Genomic DNA, 21302 nt, shown 5'->3' on the forward strand with positions numbered 1-21302 from the left:
GGGGGGGGGAGAATACACCCAAATGAGCTGAGCTGCAACCCCTCATCTACAACTGTGCTGGCCACAATGGCAGCCACTAGCCACCTGTGGCTCTTTACATTTAAATTAACAAATTAAGTTAAAATTCAGCTCCTTAGTCCTACTAGCCACATCTTAAGTGCTCAAAAGTCACACGAGGATAGTGGCAATTGTACTAGACAGCACAGATGAAGACCATTTAGAGTTATAAAACACTATTCATCTCAGAAAACTATTTTCACTCCCATTTCTAGAGGTTTTCACTTTTCTCATCACTTTATGAGAACAGAGAAAAATATTCAAGTCCTTGGAGGAAGATTAACCTGGAATGACTAAAACCTGAGTCTGAATTCTAGGTCAGACACTCACTAGCTGTGTGACCTTGCACAGGTCACTTCTCCTCTCTGGGCTTCAGTCTTCCCCACTTGCAAAATGGGGTACTCTTCCTACTGACCATGGGGGCTGTTTGTGAGGAATCACAGGGTCCTATATAAAAACTCCCATCAAAGAGCCCAGCACACAGCCTTCATGCACCTATTACTACTGCAACTGGGCAACCTAATTGCCTTTGATACCTCCTGGAATAATCACATGCTAGCTCTTCTGAGTTTATGCTCTCTAACCAAAGGTCACACAGCTGAAGAGAGGCACCACTAGTCAGAACGATCAGCAGAGCTAATTCTTTTACCCTGAGGCTCCAACAAGCCTTACTTGGGTAAGAGGCTAGAGGCAGAGTGGGGAGAAGGAGGGGCAGGAGGCAGAGAGGGAAAGAAAGGAGCAGACTATGAGGGCAGCACTGTGAATTGTGTGGATGGCCTGAGGATAGTAAGCCTAAGGACTAAGGGTCTGGAGGGAATGGAAAGGAAAAAGGATGCCAAATGAGATACTAGGACACTTCATGGAATCTCAAACCAGGATCCTAAACCTTTAACTATGCAAACAAACGGATAGCTCTGGAAGGTGGACAATAAGCTTCCTTCCCAGCATGGCCTTTGAGGGTGGGCCACCAGCCTGTCCACAAGGGACTAAAGTCCAAAGCTCAGACAGTCCTCAGCTATTTGGAGCCAGACAGGGCCTAGCATTAAGACAGGTTTCCTGGGCAAATATGAATCCTCTAGGAAGCTAACTGCATCAGAATCAACAGAGGCAAAGCTGGAAGACAGACTTTAGCTAAGATCCGATCCAGATTCATTAATTTACACATGAAGAAACTAAGGCTCAGGGGGAAAGTAAAGGCTGCACAGTAACAAAGAGTTAGCTGCAGAAAACAGAATTAAGAATAAGTCTGTCTCACCAATAACTTTTGAAATCTCTTGACAACTGGGATTCACTAAAATTCAATCAAATACAGCTAAGTTGAAAACTTCAAAATAACTTTTTTCACATGGGTTTGGCTAAAAAAACATTCATTTTAGAAGTTTAAATTTAGGGGGTGCCTGGGTGGCTCAGTCGTTAAGCGTCTGCCTTCAGCTCAGGTCATGATCCCAGGGTCCTGGGATCAAGCCCCACATCGGGCTCCCTGCTCAGCGGGAAGCCTGCTTCTCCCTCTCCCTCTGCTTGTGTTCCCTCTCTCCCTGTGTCTCTTTTTGTCAAATAAATAAAATCTTTAAAAAATAAATAAATAAATAAGTTTAAATTTAGAAATGAACATGAATAATAACAGAAAAGATAAAATATCTAAGAATAAACTTAAGACTAAGAATAGACTAAGATATCCAAGAATATCTAAGAATAAAACATGCAAGATCTCTGTGAAGAAAATTTTAAAATACTATTTAAAAGACAAAAAAGTAAGGAATGGTAAGGAATATCAATGGTAAGGAATATCTTATTCGTGCATAGCAAGAGTCATCATAAAGAAGTCCTTTCTCCTTAGGTAAAGTTATAAAAGTAATATAGTACCAAATAAATAATAAATGAATAGCTAAAGAACTGGATAGAAGCTGATCCTAAAATTAATAGCCAGGAAATCTGTAAAAAAGAATAAAAGGGGGTACTAGCCCTATCAGATATTTTAAAAATATTATAAAAGTAAAATAGAATTGTATAAGAAATACACAGATGGATCAATGGAAAAGGAGAATCCAAAAAGTGATCCAAATACATATGGAGGGGTGTCTGGATGGCTCAGTCGTTAAGTGTCTGCCTTCGGCTCGGGGGCGTGATCCCGGAGTCGTGGGTTCGAGCCCCACATCAGGCTCCTCCGTGGGAAGCCTGCTTCTTCCTCTCCCACTCCCCCTGCTTGTGTTCCCTCTCTTGCTGGCTGTCTCTCTCTCTCTGTCAAATAAATAAATAAAATCTTTTAAAAAAATACATATTGAAATAAAATAAACAAAGGTGATATTGAAGTAATGGGGCACGGTACTGGGACAACCGGGTAGCCATGGCCCTCACACCTTATACCGGGATAAATTCCAGGTGGATCAAATATTTACATAGCTTTAAGAAGAATAAATGAAACTTCAAAAGTACCAGAATCAACCATGAGAGAATTCTGTTAAAATTTTTTCTATAAACTTTTATGAACTTCCAATGAGGAAGGAACTGTTATATCTAAATTTCAGAAGCCATTAAAGAAAAGTTTGATACAGTTGACTCATAAAAACAAACAAAAAAATCTGAAAGTCAAAAGATGACAAAACAGGTACAAGAAGCTGTTAACTGTTCTTGCAGCCAATACAAAACAAGGTCTAAAAAAGCCTACACAAATGAGTAGGAAAACGACCAACCATTCAACAGAAAAATGGATAAAGGACATGAACAGACAGGTCAAAGGAAAATATCTAATTCTTAAATAAACAATGTTCAAATCAACCACTAAAAGAATTAATGAACAGTTACCTGAATTAATATAATTAATGGGAAATTAACCAGACTAATAATATGCATACACATTAGTATTTCTAGGTTTGGGGATTATATATAAATATCAAGTAATTCTTTATACATTTATGTACTGCCTGAAGTTTTTATAATAAACATTTGCTTTTATCCTAAAAGTGTTATTCTCACGAAAAACTACTTACAGAGTATAATTTTCATTTATATATATATATATTCCAAAATATTAACAGTGCTTATCTCTGGGTAAAAATAATCTGGGTAATTGTTTTCTTCTCCGTGATTTTCTGCATTTTCCAGATGCTACAAGTATGAAATTTTTAAAAATTTATTTAAAAATGAATTATAGGGGTGCCCGGGTGGCTCAGTCTGTTAAATGTCTGCCTTCAGCTCAGGTCATGATACCAAGGGTCCTGAGATCGAACCTCGTGTTGGGCTCCCCTCTCAGCTGGGAGTCTGCTACTCCTTCTCCTTGTGTGCCTCCCCCAGCTCGTGCGCATGCTCGCTCTCTCAAATAAATATCTTTTTTTAAAAATTACAAAATGGCTATACCAATACACTATTTTTTCACTTATCTTTTTTTTTTTTTAACATTTTTTTAATTTGAGAGAGCACACATGGTGTGCCAGCACGGGGAGGGGCAGAAGGAGAGGGAGAGGGAGAGGGAGAGAATCTCAAGCAGACTTCCTGCTGAGCATGGAGCCTGACCAGGGGCTCAGTCTCATGACCCTGAGATCATGATCTGAGCTAAAATCAAGAGTCAGACACTCAATGGACTAAGCTACCCAAGTACCCTTTTTTTCACTTATCTGAAGAGCAAAGATAAAGCTTGGTAATACCCTCTACTGAAAAGGGTACTCCTAAGACTTCACTGGTACCGGCTCCAGGGAGAGTTTATATAATATTGCTATGACAATATTTATTAAATATTATTAAAAAATATTTATCAAAATTATACATGCACATAACCTGTAGCCCAGGAATTCTACTTCCAAAACTTGGTCCAACAGGTGTACTTACACAAAATTATTCATTACTGCTAAGGTTAGAAACTTTTTAAATGTCATCAATGTGGGAAGGGGTTAAATAAATGATGATCCATCCATTATACAGCCATAAAAAAGAATAAAGAAGTTTTTTATGTTTGAAAATGAAATGGGCGTCAACTTATATATTGATAAATGAGAAAGGATATTGAAAATACTACATATAAAGTAACATTTGTGTTTAAAAAAAGAAAGATGGTTGCACAGCAATGTAAATGTACTGAGTTCATCTAATGCCACATACACTTAAAAATGGTAAATTTTATGTTATTTTACCACCAAATAAAAAAGGGGGGGAGGAAGAGAATAAATTTGTTATTGCTTGCTTAGCCACAGAGTGTTTCCAAAAGGCTACACAAGCAGCTGATAAAGGGTACTTCCCATGAAGGGGATGTGGGGTCAGATTTTTTTCTCTATACCTATGTATACTTTTTGGATTTTGAACTATATGAATGCTCTATGTAGCAACAAACAAATAATACGAATTTTAAGACAAACAAAGCTTTTAAAATGGACTTCTGGTTAAAACTGCTACACAACTTTTACTGGGTTTGGCACCTAATACATATTTGTTAGTCTAGGGCAAACTACAGCCCAGAGGCTAAATTCAGTTCAAGTCCTGTTTTTGTAAGTAAAGTGTCATATGAATACATCCATGCTCACTTATTATGTAATGCCTATGGCTGATTGGGGCAAAGCTGAGTAGCTGCAATAAAGAACACATGGCCCTCAAAGCCTACAATATTTATCACCTAGCCCTTTAAGAAAAAGTTTGCCCAAACCTGTCCTGTAACAATTAAAATAATTTAAATATCCAATGGATTTCCTGAGGTTCATTTTTATGTGATACCCAGATTTCTCAAATATTCATGATTATTAACTAGGATTTTAACCTCCCAATGATTTATATTACTAGCACTGGTAAAGAAAATCAAATAATAATTTACTTATGTTAATCCCAATCAAATAATGGAAATGATCAGAGAAAATTACTCCTCTAAATAATGTGTGCATCTTCTAGGAAACAAACTCTAAATGTATTCTAGGGTAGTGCAAATTAGCAATGTAAATTAAAAAATTTATTTAAAAAATAATCATCGAATCTTCCTAGACGAAGAAGACATTTAAAACTAGATGATGAACACATTTATTAAGTTTAAAATTGCATTTGTTCCAGAGCTCCCTCCAAATATATGCCTTTTGCTAAAGTTACTGAGTGGAAAAGGCATATTGCTCAAAATGACAGGGAGTGTTAAAAACTGTCCCTCTATACCACAAAGCAAGTGGACAGCAGAGAAAAGTCTTCTACGGCAAAACATGAGGTGTTTTGAAGTGAGCTCATCATCACCACAACACCACAGGAAGCCACAAGCATTGAGCTGAGCTGAGCAAGGGGAAGGCCATGCAGAGCCTGGGAAGCTGGAGATGAAAGTCAGTTTCTGACTCTGCCCTGTAACAGCTGGCATGGCCTCAACAGCTCCAAACTTAAGTTTCCTCATAGAGCACATAATGCCACACCAAGCTCTACCTCCCCAAACACCCCCTATCATCCTTGCTACTTATAGAAAAGTCAATGGGAAAAGTACAGTGTATCAGAACTAGGTCTCTTCTGAAATAGCCCTGCCAGGAAGGGCCTTTACTACTCACCCACTAAAGATTTCTATGGACAAATGAAGACCAAATCAGGCTTCCAAGACCCAGAACTGACCACACGCCCCACCAAGAGACAGGATAAGAACTAACCATCTTCAACATCCTTTTAAAAACCAAACTTAAAAAAAAAAATTCTACGTAAACGATAGTTTCCATGTTGTGTGAGAGTTTTCAAATTGTAGTCCACTGAGTTTCAAAGGTTCTGCAAATGGGCATCTTTCTAAAAACAAGAATATTTTTTAAAATTAAAACAAGAAATGCATCTTCAAATGTGTCCCAAACATAAAGTTAAGACAACATAACCCACCAGTATACGTAGCTCTGCACTGCTAGGCTAGCTCAGTATTATGCTACACTTGGAATAAAGCTTTCCCTCCCATCTCTGATTAATCAGTGACCACACAGCATGCTGTTTAGGAAAAGTCACCCATACAAATGGCCATGTCTCACAAAAAGAGAAAAACTACTGAGTCACTAAAATGCTTCAAGTTGGCAACTCTCACGCACAACCCTGACTGCGTGTCAGACTTCATGGGAAAAAGCACACCATTCACATTTCTGAATTCAAAAGTGAAGATGATCTACTTTGAACTTTCAAAACTACTGCTTTTAAACTTGTTATACATTTTGTGGTTCTATGAAAGAATCCGTTAGGAAAATGGGTTTTGATGTTAAAAAGGTTTGAAAATCACTGACCTAAGGCTTACTAAAGGTCATAAATATCATTGAAACCATTTATGTACTCTGAATTCCCAGACGTTACCATGAAGGCTACTGAAAAACAAAGAAATTCCTCAAGAATCCTAACCAATATAACCATGACTTACTTGAAAAACTCAGGTTCCCTAGACAGTCCAGGCAGCTGCCAAGACATGCAGCATATTTATGACAGCCTTGGGAGTCAGCCAGCCAGCAGCCACATCACCAGAACTGTCATCAAGAGCAAGAAAAGGGCCAGAGGCGAGCAGGTGCTGGCCAGTGATGCTGTCCCCAAGCAGGCAGGGAGGCCCACCCCGCAGGCACATCCCAGATTTGGAAATGACAGATACAAATGTCAGGAAAATAAAGAACAAGAAACATACAAGTTATGAAACTGGCCTCCATATAGAAATTTTACATCAGAGAGAAAGTAAGGGACCATAGGAAGATTCAACTGCCACTCAAGAGATTCAGATCCCTGCTGTTCAACTCCTCACTGTGTGACCAACAGGCAACGCCCTTCCCATTTGTGGATCCCAGCTGCCCCAAACAGAGCAGGACACTTTTAGACTCAGTGATGTTTCAAGTCCTCTCTCATTCTATTAATAGGCTATTTACACCAGCCTGAGATTCAGAAGAAGCTGAATTAAAAAGTAAGCTCAATGTGCTGCTGGTAATACTGCCTATCTGGCTGGGGCTTCTAAAAGGACTCTATGTTTGCTGTCCTCAAACTGCAGTCCCTCCAAATTTTCTCCAAGGACCAGTTTGTGTTTCTCTATGCCTGTCTCATGGAAGCTCTACCTACCTGAATCATGAAGTCATTTTCCTCCTGAACCTCACAGATGCAGCGGACCACTTCAAAATCATAGCGGTCGTCCCCATCAAGTTCCTCGTCTGGGTTGGTGGTCACATCAACATCTTGACCATACTCCTCATCACTCCAAAGAAAGCTCTCAGAAGAGGACTCACTCAGGTTATCCTCCTCTGAGAGGGAAGGAAAAACAACAGTCACTATTTTAAATTATAGCTATAAAATTTTTAAAAACCTAGAATGTCAAGAGTGGAAGTGACCTTACAGCCCCGCTCCTCTATGAACTCTCGCAGAGCTGGGAACCAGGAACTCCAATCTGTTCCTTGGGTCTGTCATTCAGTAACAGCCCAAATGATGTATGCTGCCTGATGATGAACTGAACTCCATTCCTCATTTTACTGAGAGCGAAGACCAAAGTAAGTGGCAGCTCAAGGTCACAGAGCTCATTGGCAGAGAGGCTGCAACTCCCTATGAACTACACAGATCATCATCCTAATGACTCAAATATGTTCCTCAACCTCATCCCTTCCACCCAGGACTTGGCTTACCGTCAAGTGTACATCCAGAGCCATCTTTAAAACTCTGTAGACAGTAGGAAATGAAAAAGGGGCAGATTCCAGGGATAATCAGAACTAGAATCACTAGATCTTGGTGCCTGATTAGTTATAATTACAGCTAACCTTTACTGATCACTTATTTTGTACCAGACACTGTTGTAAGTACTTTCCATATGCTTATGAAGTCCTTCCAAACTCACAATCACCCTCTAAATTGCTGGAGAAGAAGCAGCTTCAAGGTTGACTCGGATTTCCCCAAGCAACCAGGTGAGATGCAGACTCCATCAGTAAGAAATGGAGCAATGAGAAGGGTAGGTATGCAAGAGGATGGCGTATAATGGATTTGGGGGCTTACAGACATACTGGCCTGGAGGTACCTAAGAGGCATTCAACTAAAACCAAAGTTGGAGAGAAGGAAAGTTCAGGAAAGGTATAGCTAATAGCCTTTGTTTTATTTGATGTACTTCTTTATTTTGAAAATATAACAGACTGTACTTGCAGAAGGCCTGGGGAGTAAGTTACAGTGTCAACATAAATCCAGCCTTCTCCAACTGTAGTGCTATACAAATGATCAAATCAGCAGACAGTCTCCTTACCGGATACTTTCACTTTCCCTTTATGGTTTCCAGATTCTGAGCCATGGAGCTGTGGGCTCATATGGACCCCAGGTTTATGTGAGGACCCACACCTGGTGACAGCAAATGTCTTGGGTGGAGAAGGTTCCTGAGAGGTATCACTGATCTCCTCACTGCAAGGGCATTCTGGAAGATAGGATCAAAAAGGAATTAGCACCCCCACATATCATCAGGGCATTCCAGAATCAATCCCATCCAACCAACAGCTCCACTGTTCAAACAACTCCAAAGCAGAGAAGAGATTCAACTACAAAGGGGTGTGGAGGACAGATTTAGGGATTAATACTTCTGGCTAACTCCAAGAACCTCAAAATCAAAAGCTTCCTCCTCACCATCACCCTTCTTCCCTTTTTTCTGATAAGATTGTTTTTCTAAGCCAAAAGATACATTAAGAATAAAACATGCCATCCCTTTGGCTCCCAAGGTGGTAACACTGATTTTCTTAACATCTTTGTAGGAGCTAGATACACGCTCTTCAAGAAGTAAATCCTTTAGTGAAAGGTTGAGATATGTGTTTGAGTTGTGTGTAGGGGCGCCTGGGTGGTGCAGTCAGTTAAGCATTCGACTCTTGCTTTCGGCTCAGGTTATGATCTTAGGGTCATGAGACTGAGCCTCACAAGCTCCCTCAAAGGCCTATGGCCCCTCCTCTCCTCAGTGCAAGCTCAGAGGCCAGGACTGGAGAGAAAGCAACCCCTCCCCAACCCAGGATAGGAAACCCAAGTGAAACACCCCAGGGGAAAAATTACCGGGTTTGGTTTTCTTTCTCTTTTTCTTTTTTTTCTTTGGCTTCACTCTCACAAACTCTTTGAATTTCTTCTCTTTAGTTTTTTCTTTGTCTTTTGCAGCTGGAATTAAAAATAAGTATAAGATAAGTCTTGGCTTTCTAACCTCTTGTTTCCATTGCTAAGATGTTTATTCTCAATTAAGTATGTTCAATGTGAGGAACTAAAATGGGCAATGGAACAGAGTTCTGGATCTGGTTCTGCCTACGAGGTTACCTTCCATCCCCCTCAAGGCTCTGGAACCCCTTCTCCATCATCTAGCCTTTAGATCAATACTGAGCAACTCTGGTCCACTGCCTGTTATTTTAAGTTTTATTGAAACACACCATGCTCATTTGTTATATATTGATGATGGCTGCTTTCACACTTCAGCAGCAGAGTTGAGGAGTGAAGATGGAGACTTCACGGCCCTCAAAGCTGAAAATATTTGGCCCTTACAGATTAAGTTTGCCAACCGTACTTAGATCAAGACTCTTCACTGGCTACATACTACAATCACCGGGTGAGATTTTTAAAAAGTGAGTGCCCAGGGTCCACTCACAGAAATGCTGATTTATGTGGTTTATGGTGTGACCTGCATGTCAAGATTTTCTTTCTTTTTTTTTTTTTAATAATTGAGGTACAATTCACATAAAATTACCCATTTAAAAATGAACAATTCGCACTTTTCAGACACCACAACTTCATTCTCTACTACTCTTCACAGCAAACTCAAGTCATCAACACTCCCTGTCCAAACCGCTCACTTCAGTTTTTCCTAATTCCACTCTAAAAAGCTTCCCAACTACCACTCTGAGGCTATTTTCAGTTTTCAAAGTTAACAATAGCCTTACCATTGCAAAAATCCAGTTGTTTTGCTTATCAAATGTGTCCACAGCATTTCATATAATTGATCAAGCCTTACTCTGTAGATGTCAAGAAGTGTTTAGGCACACATATCTTGGGACCTAACCACTTTACTCCTAGATATTTACTCAAGAGTAGGGATACTGTGTCCACACAGAGACAGGTACATGAATGCCCGCTTGAGCTGTAGTTGTAATCACAAAAGGAAAAAAATGCTCAAATGTCCACCAGTAAATGAATGCATCATTTGTGGTGTGTTCACACAATGGAATACCTTTCAGCAATAAAAGCATGAAGTATTAATATGCGCAGCAATCTAAGGGAATCTCAATACGCTAAGTGAAAGGAGCCAGATAAAACTTAATATATACTGCATGATACCATCTGTATAAAATTCTGGAAGATGAAAAGTAATCTATAAAAAACAGTGCCTGATGAGAGGAAGGGAGGAGTGGAAAGGAGGAATTAAAAAGGGGCATGGGGAAAGTCTGGGAGGCAACAGATATGTTTGCTATCTTGACTGTGTCGTTCCTCGGATTATACAATTTAAATACGGGCAGTTCACTGCACAATTAAGCTTCAATAAAGCTGTAAAAAAAAAAAGAAAAAGAAAAAAATCCAGTGATATGTAGTACATTCACCACATTGTGCAACCAGCTCTACCTAGCTCCAAAACATTCCCATCACTCCTAAGGAACATTCTTTACCACTAAGCAGTTTCTCCCTAGCCCCTCAATCCCTGGTGACCACCATTCCACATCTGTCACTACACATATATCTATTCCAGACCTTTCATATAAATGCAATCACACAATATGTGACCTTCTGTTTCGGGCTTCTTTCACTTAGCATGTTTCCAAGGGCATCAAAAACCGATGATCACAAAGCAGTTATGGAGTAAGGTAAATAATCAGATTCAACTGATTTACAAAAATACTCAATTTAAGAAACCAAGGTCCAATGCAATAAACTGACCTGGCTAATCATACAGCTGATTAGCAAAACACAGTCAAGTGCCTCCTGAATTTTATAAAAGCTATCAACCATATTTACTTTCCTCTGATCCTGGGAACAGCCTTCCTCAGATATGAAAACAGAACTCACGGGGCGCCTAGGTGGCTCAGTCAATTAAGCATCTGACTCTTGATTTCGTGGTCATGGAATCAAGCCCTGAGTTGGGCTCTGCTCTCAGCGCCTAGTGGGCTTGAGGATTTTCTCTCCCTCCCACTTTGCCCCTCCCCCCACTCTCGTGCTCGCTTATTACACACATTAGAAAGGAAGAAATAAAACTATCTTTGTTTGCAGAGATAGGGCTGTCTACGTAGAAAATCCCAAAGAATTGACCCAAAACAAAAAAAACAAAAAAACCCTGCTGGAAGTAATAGTGATTTTAGCAAGGCTGTGAAGAAACAAGGTTAATATACAAAAGTCCACTGCTTTCCTATATATTAGCAATGAACAACTAGAATTTGAAATCAATAAATTTAGCAAGGAGGCCTGCACGTCTCCACTGGAACTGAAATTAGAATTTGGTTGAGGGGGGCGCCTGGGTGGCTCAGCTGTTAAGCGTCTGCCTTCGGCTCAGGTCATGATCCCAGAGTCCTGGGATCAAGCCCTGCATCGGGCTCCCTGCTCGGTGGGAAGCCTGCTTCTCCTTCTCACACTCCCCTTGCTTGTATTCCCTCTCTTGCTGTCTCTCTCTCTCAAATAAATAAATAAAATCTTTAAAAAATTTTTTTTTGGTTGAGGGAGAGAAGATGATGTGGCTAGAAGCAGATCATGTAGGGCCTCGTAAGGAACTTGGCCTTTACTATGAGCGATTTAGGAGGCCACTGGAAGCCTCAGAGTAAAGGAGGCTTCCCCCATCAGGCTCCTTGCTCAGCAGGAAGCCCGCTTCTCCCTCTGCCTGCCATTCCCACTGCTTGTGCTGTCTCTCCCTTGCTCTGACAAATATATAAATAAAATCTTAAAAAAAAAAACCTCTCTCTAAAAAAAAAAAAAAAGAAATTGATGTATCATCACACACAAACATACAGAAACTGTTCTGCAATCCAGTTTTTGATTTGTAAACTCAGGTTTTAATGACCTCCAAATTAAAGTAACTATATCCATTAGTTTACTGAAAGGCTAACAGCATTAACCCAATCGGTAGAAATAGCTGAAGAAGAGAGATCACCTTGGTCCTGGATCCTTGAGAGGTCAAGATGTAGGGTATAAACTGCCAAGTACCAGCGCATACCCAGTTATCATCTAAGTATGGGAGGGGCTTTTTTGGTCTTTTTTCATTTCATATTTTATAAAACAGCATCATATCCTTCAGGGAACCCAAAAGTCAGTAAAAGAAGAATGGGGTGGTTCATTCCATACAAGGGATTCCCAAAGTCCGCACGTTATTCAAAGTCATATAATTCATGACTAACATTTCCATAAAATGAAGACATAATGAACACTTTCATTGGCCTACCAGCTTTGAAATCACATGGCTAATGAATTTTCTCGGTTTCTTAGGATTTGAATTAATTCAAATTTTGCACATAAGACTTTTTGTATCATACAACTTCAAACATAATTTTGCATAAAACGCAGCTATACCTTAACATCATTACCACTCAACAGGAGAGGAAGTGAAATTCAGTGAAGCTGCAAGATCACGTAGATTGCTGATCGGAAAAGGAGAACTCAGACCTCTGAGAGGACTTGGGCCCTGTGCACAGTCCCTGAAATAGGAAACAGGGCATGGATCCACTCTGCAGTTCAACACCACCACCACCTGGCTTCCTAGCTCTGCAGGCTTCTTTTCTCTCCTTACACCTGCTGGGTGGAGGAGACATTGTGGCTATCTCCCAGAATCTCTTCTACCTCTACTTCTCTGGGCAGCACGCAAGGGCTTTGAACAGGATTGACTCCACACTCAGTTACATCAGTAAGAGTAATCCCATGGCCCTGGTCGAAATTTTAGGCTTAGATAATCTGAGCCTGGCCAACTGGTTCCTAAGGCAAGGATCGGAATGGACTGATCTGACCCACATGTGGGATCCTGGTCCAACATTTATAAAAAGGATATGTTTTTACTTTCTTGTTAGATTTGAATGAAGCAGTATGGAGTCTTAAATGATACTGGCTACCACCCTATGACCACAAAGTATCCAGCCTGAAAACAGCACTGAGAGGCAAGATGGTAAGACAGTCCTGGACTCGAACATCCCCTGGACTGCCCCATTATGTGAACCAACACACCCTCTTGATTGTAGAGTCAATTCAAATAGGATTTCCTGTTACTTGTAACTAAAAGCATCCCAAGTCTTGCAGCTGGTCTGAAATACGGTCACCTTAAGCTTTGAAGAGTCCCCTCCTAAGGCTTCAATTAGAGGAGTAAACAATGAAGATAAAAAGAAGAGCTATTCTGGGAAGTTCTGCTATACAGGCCTATGAATGCAGAGGGAAGAGAGAAAATCTTCAGAGTCTCACCCTGGCTTCCTGCTGAAAACTGGAAAGTCGCACATGGCCTGAGATGGCAGAGCTCACAGGGACAAATGTCCAGCAGTGATGAAGCTAACTAATGCAGATGATTCCCTGAGGTACAGGGGTAGACAAGCTGACAACAGGCAGAACGCATTCAGACTACCCATGTACACAGGAAGTCTCCTACAGGGAAGCACTCCTACTTGCCACTCCAGGACCCAGGGGCAGGGCATCCTTTCCTGGAATCCTAAAAGACCAGACACAGAGCCTAGAGTGAGGCTGCAGAGCCTCTGCAACTAGATTCAAATCGTGGCTCTACCACCTACTAGATGAACAGATATTGGTTCAAGTTAACCCAACTCATCTGCATCTCAGTTTCTAATTTATCAACTGGGCACAAGAGTACCCACATCATAGGGTTTGTCTTGAGAATTAAACAAGACAATACAAGTAAAGAACCTGGAATAGTGCCTAGCACATGGCGAGTTCTCAAATGTTAGCTGTTGCTATCTTGCTTGTAATACCCTCTCCATGAAGGGTGAGACTGGTCTGCTGTCAGTTCTCTCCTTGGACAGCTTGACCAATTGTTCCATGACCCACACAATATGAACCGGACTGTGAAGCTTCTTCCAGATTGCCCAAGCTTGGCTGCACAAAGAGCAATTTCCTGCCAAGGTTCTGGATCAGAGAGCAGCTTGTCACCTGAGGAAGGCAAGGCTTTTCTAGGATGGCCACTTGTCTCCTCAGGCTGTAGGTGTCCATTAGAAGTACTAGAGCCCTTCTCTCCCTCTGTACAGCCTGCTCCCTATCTCTCCACCAGACCATCACCAACTTATGACAGCAGGACATTAGACTGCTGCTTCCAGGAGGGAAAGGCACAGAATAACATCACCATCACCTATGGGAGAACTGCCTATACACCAGAGAGCACAGCCACGTGGCTGGGACAAGCAGCAACCAGAGCATGCTCTGACCTGCATGAAGGGACAGCAAGCAGCTCAAGGGCAGAGCGGAAGAGGGCACACTCTTGGAGGAATTCTCACTGCCTACCAGAGGAGGTGATACTTGTGGCAAACTGCCATTTCACCATGCTTATCTTCCCAGCCTCTTCTCCCAGCAGTTCCCCACCACCCCATGGATCCCACCAAAACACCAGCCCCACAGGGCCCTCCAATAAACCCCTCTCTCAAGCCCTGCATTTTTCTGCCTTAGTTCACATGGCAGAGACTGCTATACACTCTCCGATGCCCATTTCTCCACTTCTTTCATTAAGGAAAGAGAACATTTCCCAGCTTCTCCTGAGCAAGGTGAGGTGAGGGACATACATTGTGGCCTATGGGCTAGGAACAGAAGTGATCCGACATTTCCGAGTTTTACCCTTAAAAGAAAGAGATATGCCCTTCCCTTCCCAGCAGCTGAAAGGCAAGGTGGTAAGCAATCCTGGACCATGAAGAGGAAAGCAACGCCTAAACATAATGCAACAATGAGCTGGCCTTGGACTTCACAGATCCACAAGAGCCACCGTGGGGAGCTTGCAGTGTGACCTGAGAGGGAAATAAACCTCTGCCTTGTTGAAGCAGGGCACTTTGGTTCTTTTAGGCACCATAATCTAATGAAGCTCATACTACCCTCTTTCCTTTAAGGGGAGACAGAGCACGTCCCTGTAAGAAGGGCAGTCTAATGCCACAAGGTGTAGACGGCAACAAAGAAGGGTCGGGTCCACTCCAGTGCCTCAAGACTCATTTGGGCCTAAGGCCGAGGGTTACCTAGAGTGAGAATATGAACCAAATGGATGTGACAATAGATAATAAGCACAGGTGAGGCTTCCTTTGATTCTAGAGTATTCTTTCTGGGACAAACTGCTACTAAGGACTGAACTCATCTATTCAGAAACAAACCCAAATACCAAGGAAGCCTGAACTTGCCACTGAAAGAGAATTTATTAAATGGATTCTGGTATTCTGAGAAACCTCATTTGTAAAAGCAAATCTAAACTGACCTTCCAAAGTCACTTATGTTACAAAAGGCCTGGCTGAGGAGAGGGAAAACATCTGAAGGCCAGAGTCAGCAGGGGCACCTCAGGGACAAAGGACCATAGCCATTTATTCTCCTCGATGCCTCTGAACCTCCGTTCTGCTTGGTGCCAGCATGGGTATGACTTTCCTATGCCCTGAACTTCGTTCAACCCTTCTACCCTTACACTTTAAGCCTTAACTCAAATGTCACCTGTCCTCTCAACATCCAGCCCCTGCTCTACAGGCAAAATCTGAATCTTTGTTTCCACAGCACATTTTATGTTCCTAATACAGAACTTAGCCCTTTTTACTGTATCTGATTATGGGCTTTTCTCCTCACAAGAAAGGGCCTTTTCTCATTCATATCTGATCCTACATCATCACTTTAGAAATGAGGAAATCAGATCCGTGAAGAGCTCAGATCACAAGTGAACAGTAGCAGGACTGCTACTAAGATTCGGTCTGTGGATTCTCAGACCAGAACTGCATCTCCTGCTCAGCCTAACCAGTAAGAAAATTGAAAGAAACAAAAAACAATCTCTGCAGACCATTTTCTGGTCCTCATGGAACAGAAGCACCAGGAATCTCCATCTGAGAACTCCATTAGATCTCAAGGTCCCATAAGCCATAATCAGAGCACTCAGCATAAAGGGAGTATTTTTTTACAGTAATTATCCCTAAGCACCACAAGTCCTGTAACAGTCTATCTGTTTTACACTTAAGTATAATGTCAAGTTCACAATGCCTGTGAACTTAGGACACAGGCTACCTGGTGTCAGAGCCCCACCTTGGAACATCTCCCCACCTGAACCTACCCCCCCCCTGAAATTCCACCCCTAAGGATAAGGGCCTTCTTAGAAGTCTGAGCAAAACCTAGATACGTTGAGAAGAGGTGAGCTATTAAGCTGGTCTTATTCTTTCAAATCTTGAGAAATTCAGTTATCAGATTAGTCATGCACTCAGCAAAACCATGACGAAACAGAAGGAGGCTTTGATGGGGGAAAGTAAGGGGAGATGCCTGGAACAGGGGGTTTTCTGGAGGCTTGGGGTCTGTGGAATCTTCTAAATACCCTGCTGTGTTTGCTCTCATTGACAGCCAGCGTCATGACGAAGGCTGAATGTGGCTACTGACCCCAGTTCACTGATGATGATGACTGAGGCTCCTACTGGTTAGCAGCACAGGCAGGACTAGTGGCCAGGGTTTTCATTAACCACCTAGAATGCAACAAGGTAAACAGTCTGGTTTACTTTAGCCTAGTCACTGCTGGCCATCTCCACAATCAGGCACAGGGCAGTTGTAAAATCATCCATGAGGTCTGTGTCCACTTGACATGAGGACAAGGGTGTGAGCTTCCCTAGCTGCACAAAACTGCTCTCCACTGAAGAGCATATAGGAAAGGAATGACCAGGCTCTACCCCAAACAGTCAGTGAGTGGCCTGTGAGTGCCACCAAATGGACCAGTTTTACAGAAGATCAGCAGGGGAGTAACAAGTTAAAAAGCAGAGAAATTTAAAAATCCCTTTTGTTCACCCTAAAGCATTTTGTATTGTCCACCCCTGCCAGCCAGGTGAGTATATCCACAGCAGGTCTTCTTATTAAAAAGGAAACTGGCAGGCAAAAATTCAACAATAGACTTCCAAATCACAGTCAAAGGGATTCCTCGGCATTAAGAGAGAGAATAAAATCTCAGGCAGGTATGTTGGTATAAGACCCAAGGGCAGTACACAAAAGTGAAAATCACTCACTCAGGTTTTTTAATTATACCAAAATGGCAACAACTTGTGTATTGATTTTGTAGCTCCTTAGTAGTAGTCAGTTGAGTTTAGAACTCAGATCTCTAACTGCCTGGTTTAATTATTTCACCGAGACAAAGAGCTACTATTAAGAGTTTACTATCAGCCAGATACTGTGCTAAGCATTTTGCATTATATTGCATTTAATGTAACAAAGCTCTGAGGTCGGTAATACTATTATCTTCATTTCACAGAGGGGAAAATTAAAGTTCAGCAAGTTCTTTGCCCAAAGTCACATAACAAACAAGCGGTAAAGGCCGGATTCAAATTCAGGTGGGCTGACTCTGAGCCTGCACATATTACTAACACAAATCAAGACCCTCAAGCATATTTAAAATTGGGAATCTCTAAACCAGACAACCAATCCGCACACGGCCAGACACCCACCCTGTACTCAAGTGCATTATACTGGGCAAGGTTCCTCCTCAATTACCATGATCAGAGACAGGCAGAATTATGCCCTAGCAAAGGGCACACACCATGGTGCTCAGGCAAAGCATAACTTTCCTCAGTCCCCTTATGGCCTCCTGTCAAGCCTCAGCCTTTGGAATAACATGGTTCAAGAGGCTCTGTGTCATCTGGGATAGACTGCACCCACGTCCACTTGCTCCCTAGTCCTGCCTGCTCAGATGTCACTCCATCACTGTATCCACTGACTACTATTTCTACTGGGTCCTGACACCTCAATCTGGTCTCCACTTATCAACACAATTACCAATCCCTAAGCACTAGTTGTATCCACAGATCTGAGCAGAGCCCATGGGATACTGAAGCAACAACATTAATTCCTCCCTAAAACCAGTTACAATCCAGCTGAAGAGCTCATACCAATGCACCAACTTCAGTCATACATGGCTGGATGAGACAAAATTATGGTGAAGTTGAAGAAGGAAATGCACATCCTGCCTAAGGGACCCTATAATAGGTTCATTAAACAGATCAGCTCACAGACTCATCGTAAGAACTCATCAAGTTTATGAAGAAGACAGAAGTCAAGAAACCTACAAAAAGTCCAACAGCGGTTACAAGAATTGGATAGGATTCACAACTCATATGTCCAGCATTAACATTATGCTCAGCAAAAGCCATCATTCCATCCTTAAATATTTTTTAGCAGGTTGAGTGATATGATCAGGTTAGTATTCTCAAAGATCCCTGATAGCAAAATGACATATAAATCGTAGTGGGTAAAGGAGGGAGAGAAGAAAACTTGCTGAGAAAGTATTACAACAATCAAGGCAAGAGAGGAAAACCACTGTCCGTCCTATCCTCAAATACCAAGTTCATTTTTATCTGGTTTTGAATTGTATATAAAACCGTATCATATAGGTTATGAGCTTACACTAGCTTCTTCGGCTCAACATTATATTTGTAAGATGCACCCACATTGGTGGATATGGCTGCGGTCCACTCACTGCTGTGTAGTATTCCACCTGATCAAGACAGCACAATTTATTTATTCTATTTACACATTTACAGGCACACCTCCGAGATATTGCAGGCTTGGTTCCAGATTACAACAATAAAACAAAAGTCACAATAAAGTGAGTCAAATGAATTCTTTTGGGTTCCCAGTGCATACAAAAAGTATGCTTACACTATACTGTAGTCAAAAAGTATGCAATAACATTATGTATTTTTGAAAAAAAATGTACACACCTAAATAAAAAATATTGCAAAAAATTGCTAATTGTCATCTGAGTTTTCAGCAAGTCATAATTACTAACGGCAGATCAGTGTAACACAAAATAATACTGAAAAACTTTGAATAGACACGTAGACCAATGGAAGAGAGTAGATTCTCCCTCTCCTTCTGCTCCTCTCCCTGCTCAGTTCTCTCTCTCTCTCTCTCTCTCAAAAAAATAAAATAAATAAATAAAATCTTTTTAAAAAATCTGAAGGAAGTACGGAAAAAAGTTAACATTTATTAGTCTGGGCAGGGGATGGATATATGCATGTTTGCTATATAATCCCGTATACTTTTCTATATACTTAAAACATTCCAGAATTTTAAAAACAAAATTCTAAAAAATCACTGAAATATTTTTTATCAGATACACAATAATTTAAAATTTGATAATATCAGTAAGAATGTAAAAAAAAATTGATACACATAACTGGTTGGTAGATTATAAACCAGGACAAGGTTTTCAAAAGGTGACTTGGCATCATTCATCAGAAGTTTAAATATGCACATACCCTTTGCCAAAGCAAATCACCTCCAGGAATTTAACCCATTGGGCTTACTTGTACACAGGGGCAAATTAATCTTTGGGAGGTTTACTTTACTTTACCACTGGATAGTGTGAAAAAAATTAGTGAAATATAAATTTTTTATAGGAAGAATGTTTAAAATACAGTACACCCATACAATGAAATAATGACAACTGTCAAAATGTGGTAGAGCTAGGGGCACCTGGGTGGCTCAGTCGGTTGAGGGTCCAACTCATGATTTCAGTTCAGGTCATGATCTCATGGATCGTGAGGTTGAGCCCCACATCAGGCTCCACATTCAATCAGACTCCACACTCAGCAGGGAGTCTGCTTGAGATTCTCCTCTCCCTCTCTCTCTGCCCTTCCCCCCGATCCATGCTCTTGCTCTCTCTCTCAAATAAATAAATCTTAAAAAATAAAAATAAAAAATAAGGTAGAGCCACATATCTACATTGATAGGGAATAACGGCCAAGATACCTATAATGAAAAAAGCAAGTTGCATATGATACTGTGTAAAAGATATTTTCTATTTAGACATATATGTGCTTGGACATGCACAGAAAACATTTGAAAAAAGTCTGCTAAACAAAAATAGTCACATCTGCAACGGGGGTGGAAATGCCAAGGGAAGGGAGACCTTTTCCCTTAGTATTCTGTGGTACCAATTTCACACCAATCATATGTCACTTTTATACTTGGGGTTGGGGAGTACAAAAATTACAGATTCTAAACTTAGAGCCACTGAAATGGAGTGTCTGGAGAGCAGGACCCAAAAAATCTGTATTTTAACAAGTAATCTAGGGACGCCTGGGTGGCTCAGCTTGTTAAGCATCTGCCTTCACTCAGGTCCAGATCCCAGGCTCCTGCTCAGCAGGGAGTCTGCCTCTCCCTCTCCCTCTGCCCCTCCCCCTGTTCATGCTCATCGTCTCTCTCAAATAAATAAATAAAATCTTTAAAAAAAAAAAAAAAAGTCACCTAGTGTGACTCCCAGGCAGCTGGATTAGCCACTGCTCCAGCTGAGACCTGGGCCAGGTGATATATGGGGTAAGGGGAAAATCTCAGTGACAGATCCCTCAAGTTCTAAGAAATAAGCCTGCCCCCAGAATTAAACATGTATTCAATGGCAGAGAGATATAAACTCACCTAAAAGACAGAATGGCCACCAAAGCCAGCAGGATTGGCCAGTAATAGACATTAATATCCATAAGGATGTTAAATGATCCCTAAGGAATCAATGTTTGGTCCTAAATGAAACAAGCATCACCCAGGCAAGAGAATGCTCCAGTCTGAGAACTAAGCCAGTCTTTATTTCTTTGTGCCAGGAATATCCACAACAAGATCTCAAGCAGAACAGGACTCAGGTCTCTTTTGCAATGCCTAGAAAAGAGCCTGGCATATAATAGGCATTCAGTAAATAGGTGCTGAAGGAACAAGTCAATCTATTTTAGTCTCAGGCATTTCTAACTCCAGTGTTCTAACCCAATGCTCAATAAGCAATTTTCTCTTTCCACACAGGTCTGAACTGGATATGGGAAACGAGTTTTGACAAATAAATAGCTGGCACTTGGCCTTGACCATCATCTATTGCTACTTGGTTCATACCAGCCTGCTCTGAGAAACAGCCATCCACTGGTGGGTACCTGAGCAGGACTCTGGTAAAGTCACTCAGGTAGTGAGTGCTGCCATGCCCTGCAGCCCTCATGGAGAGTCTCCTCCTGGGGGACTACTGGCCAGCTGGCCTTCCTCAGGCACCCCCTATTAGCTCAACGCTTAGGCTCCCCAACTGCATGCTAGACTGTCTACAGCTGAGCGTATTAGAGCTGCACGGTCTGATACAAAGGCTACTAGCCATATGCAGCTACTGAGCAACTGAAATGTGGCTAGTCTGAACTGAAATGTTCGGTAAGCATAAAATACACGCTAGATTT

General features: G+C 41.4%; 1 protein-coding gene across 1 annotated transcript in view; it reads right to left on the reverse strand.

Moving 5' to 3' along the window:
• Positions 1-21302, reverse strand: part of PHF20 (PHD finger protein 20) — a 133732-nt gene that overhangs the window by 18362 nt on the left and 94068 nt on the right. Inside the window, exons 11-13 of the mRNA XM_002916414.4 lie at positions 9007-9105; positions 8222-8386; positions 7063-7241 (exon numbers count right to left, since the gene is read on the reverse strand). Of these exons, the coding sequence (XP_002916460.1) occupies positions 7063-7241; positions 8222-8386; positions 9007-9105 (443 nt within the window). The remainder of the gene's footprint in view (positions 1-7062; positions 7242-8221; positions 8387-9006; positions 9106-21302) is intronic.

This window comes from Ailuropoda melanoleuca, chromosome 13 (genome assembly GCF_002007445.2).
Source record: "Ailuropoda melanoleuca isolate Jingjing chromosome 13, ASM200744v2, whole genome shotgun sequence".
In the NCBI taxonomy this organism is placed as follows: domain Eukaryota; kingdom Metazoa; phylum Chordata; class Mammalia; order Carnivora; family Ursidae; genus Ailuropoda; species Ailuropoda melanoleuca.